This window comes from Myotis lucifugus, unplaced genomic scaffold (genome assembly GCF_000147115.1).
Source record: "Myotis lucifugus unplaced genomic scaffold, Myoluc2.0 scaffold_488, whole genome shotgun sequence".
NCBI lineage: Eukaryota > Metazoa > Chordata > Mammalia > Chiroptera > Vespertilionidae > Myotis > Myotis lucifugus.
The window spans coordinates 326114-336912 of NW_005871536.1; the positions used below are offsets into that span (position 1 = coordinate 326114).

General features: G+C 37.8%; 1 protein-coding gene across 1 annotated transcript in view; it reads right to left on the reverse strand.

Moving 5' to 3' along the window:
• Positions 1 to 10072, reverse strand: part of LOC102431010 (cGMP-dependent protein kinase 1-like) — a gene marked incomplete at its 3' end in the record, with an annotated part of 335328 nt that extends 325256 nt beyond the window's left edge. The window contains exons 1-2 of the mRNA XM_023744824.1: positions 10069 to 10072; positions 9778 to 9883 (exon numbers count right to left, since the gene is read on the reverse strand). Of these exons, the coding sequence (XP_023600592.1) occupies positions 9778 to 9883; positions 10069 to 10072 (110 nt within the window). The remainder of the gene's footprint in view (positions 1 to 9777; positions 9884 to 10068) is intronic.
• Positions 10073 to 10799: the final 727 nt, after the last annotated feature.

A 10799-nucleotide genomic window follows, 5' to 3' on the forward strand; every position in this document is an offset into this window, starting at 1 on the left:
AGAAATAAAATAAGCCTCGTCACAGGAATTATTTATAAGGTTCAAAGCTACAGTAACAAAACAAAGGAATATTAAAATGCTTCATCACATTGATTTAGCTTTTAAAACCCCAGAGTGTTGAGAAAGCATCCTCAGGGTCATGAGGAGGAAAAGTTAGCCTATGATCCCTACAGCAGCGGTTCTCAGCCTGTGGGTCGCGACCCTTTTGGGGGTCGAACGACCCTTTCACAGGGATCGCCTAAGACCATATCAGATATTTACATTATGATTCATAACAGCAGCAAAATTGCAGTTATGAAGTAGCAACGAAAATAATTTTATGGTTGGGGGTCACCACGACATGAGAGACTGTTATTGAAGGGTCGCAGCATTAGGAAGGTTGAGAACCACTGCCCTACAGGGACTCATCTCACCAAGCCCAGACTCAGGGAGAGGCAGTGTAATGTATCGATGTATTTAAGTCCCTTACCTGGGAACTTGCCTTCCTTGGGACCAAAAACAGGACTTATCTGAGTGCGAGCCATAACATAAATGGGAGATTTTAGCCACAAATACCATAATTGAGTATCTTATCATTTGCAAGGATTAGAATTTATACATGTAGAGGTATGCCTATATCTGAAATGTGTAGATAAATAATTTTTAAGATGTCAATATATAATTATGCAAATGTCAGAGATTACATTGTTGTTCATCAAAAAAAAAATCAATCTGAAGACATTTGTGCAAATGCTAGATGACAACATGAAATTAATGGCCCTTTTATTTATCTGCTCCTCATGTCATCTTTAATGAGAATGGATCTGCTACCAAAATGGACTGTGAGAAGGCAGATCTGGAAATGGGGTGAGAAAGTGCCTCTTTATTGATGCTTCACACTATTTAAATTGGAACTAAGCCAGCTTTGTCAGGCTTAATTCTAAAGCACGGTTCACAGTCTTGTAGAAAAGCTCTATTAAAGCTCAAAGCTTAAGAGCTTAATAGGTCTGTCACCTATTTTTTGAAAATCTTAAAAAAAAATAAGTCTAAAATCCCTAAAACTATCTTCATGTGTATCGTCTATTTTGATCTCTCCCTGTAAATTTTGAGAGAAAATGCAGAAAGAAGAATCATGATTCTGATTTCCCATAAAAGTGATCTCAGTAATTTGATTAGGCTGTATTGTTGTCTCATATATAATGTGTGTCCCAAATGTGGCATCTTGATTTCTTCAGGCTAAAGTGTCCCAACGGTACCCCATCAGTAAATGTCCAAGTGGTCCAGTTCCTTAAAGGAACACCACAGAACACAGCCTGAGTAAGAACAGGCCCTGCTTAAAGGCTACCAGCTGTGCTTGAGCAGTTAGGAAAAGGAAGGTAGAAACAAGCCCGGAGCCACAAACACCTGATCGTCTGATGTCAGAAGACATTGCTCCTGAGCTCTTGGTCATTTAATATCCATCATACAAAGAACGGGGACTGCTTACATATAGGTGGTGTTGTTCTCCAAACAACTGAGGGCCTGTCCACCGAGCCTATGCAACTCTAAGTCATTTTCTACTTTCATTCATCACCATTTAAAGTGACAGTGCTTATGCTATTACTGAGTATTTCTGGGGAACATATCCTGAGAAGTAAGAGGGTAAGAGAAAGGAAAAGATTGCTGAGGTTAGGGGGAAAGCCTCTATTAAAGAAAAAATGTAGTGAATGAGAAACCCAGATATATTTATATACTAGTATGTGTGTGCGTATATATATATCAAGGACAAAGTCAACCAACTGCCCGAAGTTTCAGGCAAAGTAAATGCCAAGTTGGTTGAGGAGGGCAGCAATGTATAGGGACTATTTGAGTGTCTAGCAGTATAGGGTGGGGTCTAAGAGTATCAGTTCTGGAGCCTCCACTAACTAGCTGAGGAACTTTAAGTTAATATATTATCTAAAATGTTTTAAACACTGCTTGGCACACACTCAATACATATTTATTAGCCATATATAAATATATAAATATATAAATATATATATATGTATTGGCACACACTTAATACATATTTATTAGCCATATATATATATATATATATATATATATATATATATATAAATTCCTAATTATAATCCCTCATGGTGGGAGGGTCCCCTATTTTTGGTTATAGAAATTCAGCTTAAGTTTAGGCAAGTTTTGTTTTTGTTTTGTTTTTTTAAGGTTACATAACTATAAATGGTGAGGTCAAAATGTAAACCCAGATACTCTTCACATCAATAAGCCATATAAGCACTACGGCATTTAAAACACGCTGTCTACCTTTATTTTGTGTTCTAAGTCAATGATTCTCCAAGAGTAATCTCCAGACCAGTAGCATAAGCATCAGTTGGGAACTTGTTAAAATGTGTCAGACCGCACTTCACCTCTGTTATTTAAACTTGACATTATACAAGGACAGCTACCTGCAGCTCATTTTTTTCCATGGAGGATGCACAACTGTAGCAAGAGCATTAAAGAATATCCTAGAGGAATTGTGACGCACTGGAACATCTGTTTAGTCAAGACTGTGGCAAATTTACCATGGAGATTTTGAACAAAAGACAGCTGACATTCTAGGATGGCCCAATTTCAGTTTTACCTGGGAGCAGAGAGCTGAATCATTACATCACCAATCTTCCATGTGATTTTGGGCAACTCCCATAACCAATCTAGGCCTCAGTTTTCTCATTAGTGAAGTGAGTGATCTCTCATACCCCTTACAACTTTGTATTCTACTCAATTAACTCGAAACCTGTACTTGACTATACTTTTATAAAAATGGTGTAAAATAAAATATAAATCTCAGGAAAAAGGTAATCTGTTGGGTTAAGTTATAAGAAAATTAAATTCTTAGGTTTTCAAATTGAAGTAGAGAGGGAAAAACTTGCAAGGGGTTAGGGAATTTCATTATTTCAAGATTGAAAGTAAAAGCATACAGAATATAGAAAAAAGTTTATGTAATATCAAATTAACAACGTAAGTAAGTTACATCTGTGGAGAGCAAAAAAGAAAATATTACTAACCCATTCTCACATGAAGTTTACTATAGGGAGGAGCTTCCGTTAGAATACAAACTGTGAACTTGACTGCAGGTGTGTAGGATGCTGAGCCTGGAAATCCAGATCCGAGTTCTAGTCTAAATTCTGTTTCTAACTAAGTATGCTCTTATTTTGGCCTCTCTGAGACTCAGCTGCTTCAGCTATAATATGTGCGCAGAGATTAAACTGCATCATATCTTAGATTTTTTCAAATATAAAACTCTTTAATCCTGATGAAGGATCAGACCACAGAGGTGAGGACGCATCATTGGCCCCTGCTAGTGACAGGTTGTGGCCAGAACTGCCAGGTAAGAAAAAAATGTAAAAGTAATCACAGAGAAGTTTCAGGAAACTTTGTTAGCCTAGACTATAGGCAGAAGTCATAATAAACCCAAAATGAAATTATCCTCATAGTGAGGGCCATGTTGATATCAAAATTATATCATGAAGTTTTAATAACAAAGTCATACTATAGGGGTATCACTTATTTTTCTAATATATACAAGTAGGTAGCATATTTACTTAAAGATATGTCAGGTACATATGAAAGTATGATTGTTTGAGAGAATAAAGGGGAAGAACAAACTAAATTTAAAGCTTATTCTCAAGAGATGAAATAAGGAATAAGGAAACTTTACACAGCATCAAAATGTGGCAGAACTTTCAACAAGGGAGCGTGGCAGGAGGAGGAATGGCCACAGCAGCTCTATGATGCACCAAAGGCCCACTCAACTTGACTTCTTGCAAGTGGATGCTGCTGAGTGAGGCCCTCACAGGGGACATTAACTTTCCTTATAAATTAGCGTCCAGTGATTAGGGGCTTTCCGGAGAAGATTCACCCTTCTGCCTAAAGCAGGTTAAACTACATGACTGATAGTATTAAAATTAAAAAATACCTCCAAGACTCTGGTTGCAGAGTCAGCTGTGAGCCAAACAAAGACCTTCAAGATCTCCAAACTTTAAAATTATACTTGTGGAAAATATAGTTGAGAAATTTAGTGGTTAATATTATCAATGCCTCTTTCAATCCAGGAATAGAAATCAGAAATTTAAAATTCTTTTGAGAGACATTTGATTTTGTTTTATTTGTTATTGACTGATTGATTTGAGAGAGAGAGAGAGAAAAGCAAAGAGAGAGAGAGAGAGACAGAGCGACAGACAGACATCCATCTTTGTTGTTCCACTTATTTATGCACTCATTGGTTGATTCTTGTGTGTGCCCTGACTGCTGGGGATCAGACCCACAGCCTTGGTGTATTGGGACGATGCTCTAACCAACTGAACTACCCCACCAGGGCTCAACTCCTTTTTTTTTTCTGCAGCAGGTATACTTGGTGTGTTACACCATAATCACCTTTGGAAATACATTCATTCAAAGGGAGAGAAATCCTCCAGGATGCTTTCCACTAGGAAGGAGCATGGAGCGTACAAGGAAAGGAAAGACTACCATGTGAAAGGGCGAGGGCTATGCCTCTCCATCTTGCCTGCATCCTCCATGTTGGGGCCACGTGTAGCCTTCTTCCCGGAAGCCCAGGCCTCTGCAGGCCACGCCCGGGATTTTAAACTACCCAATGACAATCAAGGAAAGGGCGCGCCATAGATATGACCACATCCTGTGTAACAGGCCCGCTTGCGCCTGGCCAATCGGCAGAGCACAGTCCTTTCTCCTCCCCTTACTCCGACCCCCCCTATATAATCGGTCTCTGGGCGGGGTTCGGGCGCTCAGCCACTTGGTTTGCCTTGGTGTCGGTGAGCCTGGTGGATGGGGAGCCCAAGTTAACTTGAAATACAGATTCTTATGCTTTTGCATCGAATTGGCTCCCTGGTGGTTTCTTGGGAATCTTGAAATCTGGGCACAACACCATGTGACTGGAACAATGAGAGATCAAGGAAGAAGATAGACAACAAGATGAATCTGGGAGGTCAGCAGTACCCAGGTGAGGAAGGGCTTTGAAGACAATGCTATCGACCTAGGCTTTATGCTTAGGAGTAATACAAAGTCACGGAATGGTTTTATGTAGGATGACATCAGCATTATCTGCCTTACCAAAAGATTTATTTCTTTAAATATATTATTATTGATTTCAGAAGGAGAGAGATATAGAAAAATCAATGATGAGAGAGAATCATTGATCCACTGCCTCCCGCATGCCCCCTACTGGGGATCAAGTCTGCAACCCAGGCATGCGTCCTGACTGGTAATCGAACCAGCAACCTCCTGATTCATAGGTTGACATTCAACCACTGAGCCACACCGGCCAGGCCCAAAAGGTTTCTTAATGGATCAAGAAAAGGTTTACTAAAGGTCAACAGGATCACTTGAGTAGCTTATACTCCAAAAAGTCCTTGCTCTGTCTCCAATTTGTCAGCGAGGCAAGCAATATAAATAGAGGCTCATCATCATTGTCATCATTGTCATCATTGTCATAGTCTTCAGCCAGCAGAAAACCCAGTTCCTATAAGCACATCTCAGTGGTCACACAGCTGCATTCCAATTCTCTTTTGGGTATAGATGCCAGTGCCAACAGCAGCACAGAGAATATGTTCAGACAAAAGCAACACAAATTAACTCTGGCAGTTATTTGGCTCGCTTTTCAAAATCCATCTTAAAAACAAAAGGATTTTTCAGTAGCCAAAGAAGATGGAAAATGCTGGCAACTGGGAAAATCACTACTGGACCTGAAGCAATAATGGCTTACTTAATAGCAATGCCCTTTGAATATTTTTCGCTATGCTTGCACAGGAACATCTGCGTTTACATCAGGGAATGTGAAATATAGGCACAAAAGACAAATGACTAAATAGGATCGAAGAACCAGAATCACAGTTTGATGTGGCATTTCATAGTAAAGAGGGGGCCAGACCACATGACTGGTAGTTGCAAAATGGGTAAACACACTGGACTGAAAATAAAAACCTACTTTGACAATCAAGAAAAATCCTCCCATTTTGGCAGGATATTAATATGCCTGGTGTGCCCCCTTTCCTCTTTCTAACCAAACTTACTGCTTAGTTAGAAAAATACTAAGAAAGCGTGGGGCAGGGAGATGAGCAGTAATATAGGATTGTTGTCCTTTTGGCCGGACCCTGAAATTCCTCAGTTAGGAAGGCATCCCAGGCATAACAAAGGCCCCTACTGCAAAGAATTCTGATGACTTGTAATAGCATTTGCTAGAGTGTTTATTTTTCTGATAGTGTCACATGATTCAACTCTTTAACAAAATAAAAAGTATATGATATTGGTAGAAAAATTCAAGTGAAAGTTGTATTTAGGAAGTGCATAAGAGAAAAACACATACTCTCATTTACATACAGATTGCTACAGAGAACTTTAAAGTATTAAGTCTATATTTTTTACAGTGGTAGGATGTTCGCCTTTCTAAACATGAAGCTATAAAGGAAAGTTTATTGACTTGACTACATAACATTTTATTTATTTATTTATTTTTGTTAATCCTCCCTGAGGACATTTTTCCATTGATTTTTAGAGAGAGGGGAAGGGAGGAGGAGAGACAGAGAGAGAGAAACATTGATGTGAGAGAGACACATCAATTGGTTGCCTCCCACATGTGCCCCCCAACCGGGGCTGGGGATCGAGCCTACAACAGAGGTATGTACCCTTGACCGGAATCAAACCCAAGACCTTAAGTCCAAAGGTTGATGCTCTATCCACTGAGCCAAACTGGACAGGGCTATATAACATTTTTTTTTAATTTCACATGAAAGAGTGGTAAGCACACTTTTTAAAAAATCAATAACAAATGGGGAAGTAGATACAATGCTAAAGTTATGGGAGAAAATTGAATTAATTTTGTTCATCTTAGTTTTAGACAATATCTAACATTTATTTCTTTTGGAGATATTATGCCTTCTCTTAACAGCCTTACAAAATAAATGATAGCAAGTATAGTTAACTGGAAATGTGAAGGAAGAATGAATATTATTTCCTATCTCAGCATTGTGGGTGTAAACTTGTGCAGTGGTGCAAAGTCCACACTTAGAAGATTCTTACACTTGCTTTAATCCTATGCTGTCAATGCCTTATCATTTTTTAAAATTTTTGAAAAAAGGAGCCCTGAATTTTTAGTTTGCACTGGGCACTGCAAACTATGTACTGATCCTGCACTTACTATCCTACCAACTACGTATCTGCAAAGCAATAAGTTCTGCACCACAGAACACCAAGACACTTCAGAGCTCTAGTCAGGAAAACGTGATCATCTGGAAGTAGAAATAAGTTTAGTAGTTAGATGGTAATAAACAAAGCAGAAAACAAGAGCCATGGCAGAGATGAAGCTCCAGAGGCGGTAGAGGTTATTTCTTGGTGGAATGAGGTCACTGTCCCTGGAAGAGACAGCTTTTATTTGGCTCTAAAAAGAAGGGAGATTTGAACATTGACATTGGGCGGAGGGGAGGCGGTATGGAAAAGGCAATAGAGGCAGTGTGCTATATAAGGGCACAGGGACTGGCTGGGCACGTGGAACTGTTTGGTTTGCCCGAGGAAAGGAGAAACGAGACTAACAAAGCAGGCTGGCACTGGCTGTGGGAGCTCCGGCTTGCATATCTAGCTAATGAGACCATCCATATTCAACAGGACCTGTGAGCCATTGAAGGGTTATACCAGTGGGTCACAGGCATAAATTAGGGAAGATTAAAGCTGGTTCCAGGCAATGATGGCCGTTGTGTCACTTCTATGGACTTCCTGCCCTGGGTGCATTCACAAATGATGTGGACTTAGTGTTTTACACAGGAGCCAGATGGAAAGTGACATCAAAGGCAGTGCCTACCTGTTTTTAATTCAACCAGTTACATTCTACCTGCTCTAAGCTGACCAACAAGAAATGTTCACTCCAAGGAACTAACTTTTATTGTTTAAGGTTTGAATTGTCAAAATAACACAAATTTAGGCAGCTCTGAGAATAATATAAAAATAAAACAATATCTAGGGTCAATTTTAAAAAGAGATACATCTCCACTCAGCCAGGTGTGGCTCAGTGGTTGAGCATTGACCCAGGAATCAAGAGGTCACTGGTTCGATTCCTGGTCAAAGAATATACCCTGGTTGCTGGCTTGATCCCCAATAGGGGGCATGCAGGAGGCAGCCAATCAATGATTCTCTCTCATAGTTGATGTTTTTATCTCTCTCTCCCTCTCCCTTCCTCTCTCTGAAATCAATAAACTATTTTTTTAAAAAAGAGAGATACATCTCCAATTTCCATTTCCTGAAATAGTGCCTCTAAAAAATGTTTTTATTGGAGTTAGACAATGCAATTCTGTTACTCTTTAAATTTCCTTGTGAAAAAAAAAACTTGTGGAAGCTAAAACTAACTTCAAAAACTCCCAATGCTAAGGTACATGAGACAAACAATGGGCTCTGTCCTATTTCACTGATTACCAATGGGGATCTTCCTCTATTAGGGCTGCATCAGAAGAAATCAATTCTTGCACTTTAAGACTTAAAAATGAGTATTCATATCTCTCACTTTCTCTCCATAGACATTCACACTCACACAAACACACACACACACATACATATACACCAACACATGCACACAGCACCCGAATAATTTAATTTCCTTGCACACTATACTAAACTCCAAACAGAAATTTACATTTCCCCTTCTCCTAAATGTTTCATCCAATCTCATTGAGGAAAAAATCCCAACAACCTATTGATAGAGTAATATTTCAATATATTATTACTTGACATCAAATTAGAATTTTATTGCCTCTTTAGAGGGAATATAAAGAATAAATTTTATGTGAAAATAAAAAATATATAAACATCAGAAATAAAATAAGTTAACCACAAGAAATCCTAAAATACAGAATATTAAAATTGCATCTTAAAAAAATTAAATAGATATTGCTTCAGGTGTATCACTGAAATAAAATGTAAACTTGATTTTTTAAACTCCATTTAAATTATTACTTTGCCCAAAAATAAAAATATAAAAGATCTACTTTAATATTCTAGCTCCCAAATGAAATCTTAATTGGTGATTCACCTCCTTTTAGCTTACATATTGTTTTCAAAAGAAAAACAATACAACTTTATTTGTGAAGTCAGAGTTGTCAATATTCTTTTTAATAACAAAATAGTATTTTCTTTAAAATAACCCGAGAGACAAAGGAATGCATTTCAGTGAATCTCAGTGTATTACTAAGAAATGAAAAGCTATTTTTTATTCCAGTTCCCATACTATATTGAGTTATTATGATAATGTATAACGTCAAGGGAAGTATTATATTTCAGAACTGCAACATAAAATGAATTTAATTTGGGAAATTGAACTCCAGATTAAAGGATAATAAGCTTCTTTTTGGAACTTTCCCATCTTAGTCGCCTGACCTTTCATGTGGAAACTCACACAAGAGCTGACTTGGTCTTACAGTGTGGGTTGCCTTAGAAGCGGCACGGAGAATATATTAACTGATACATATTAAAGACGGACCCGATTCCTTTTTGTTCAAGCACATTCTCATTTGTTTCTCTTCTCTCCTTTGCTGCACTCCTCTATGAGAGAATGTTGAATGAAACTCTCAAGTCATGACTTAACCACATATTATTGAAAATAAGCACCAGAAATATCAAGAAGCCAGTGCAAAGTCTTGCACTTCCACAAATGTGTGGCCCACGAAGACCAAGATGTAGGCAAAAAGGCTTCCATGGGCTTCATTTCAGACAAGAGGGTTGTGAAGACATTAAATGGCCTCAGAAAGAGAAAAGAAAGCATCCTACCTTTTTAGAAATTCCATATACTCGGTATGCTTGATGAGTCCTGTCCTCATCATTATTGTTTGGAAACATTGTCGATCAATAGCCCAGAGCTTCACATTTACAAGAGCTGGAGAAACAGAAAACAAAGGGAAAAATTAATTATAGAATTTTAACTGGGAATTGTATCCTGCAAAAGAGAGGAGTTATTCATGAGCGGTACGAAGATGACTCACCTTCATTCAAAGCTAATAGCACACTGTCCTATTTTAAGAAGTTTCTTATGAGCAAAATGCACTTCATAATTTTTCATACTCATATTAATGTCTAAGAGGAAGTTTCCTATTGCTCTATGTCCTTCAGGAGTGAGAATGCCTAAGTACACATTGAAAATATTTAGTAATTTCACAACTATATATGAAGAAAATTGCATGGAGAAGTTTACAAGTAATAACACTCCCTGGTAATTCCCCAGATTTTCATGACTCATAGGACCATATTTTAATTGTAAAAAGTAGATGCAAAATTCAATTTTCATGCTAAGGGGTAAAGTTAATATAATACAAATAATTTTATACAATGATTTCTGCACAACTCTCATTTTACAAATGATAACCTGTGCCTAAAGTTACCACATAAAGTTATATTAGGTATGTTTGTTGAATTTTGCTTTTTACTCTTATATACCACAGTCCTTGACAATTAATAATATTGAAACTGAACACCACAGAGTTTCACCATTTGATCTATTAAGCACCTGATGAAGACTCAAATTTTAAATGTTACAGTGTAACAGAGCAATATATCAACATAAACTTCGATTTTAAAAGAAGGTACATTAAAAATCTTGGTAACTGAATCTGTTTAATGGGTATGCAAGAGGCTTATTTAACTATTCTATTTTTATGTATGTTTGCAAATTTTCATAGCAAAATGTTTTAAGTTACCACATGAACTAAAGAAAGTCAATTCATGTATCATACCAGGGGTTAGAGAGCAAGGCCACTAAAGGGAGCCAGGATACAGTTTAATGAGCTGAATATAGA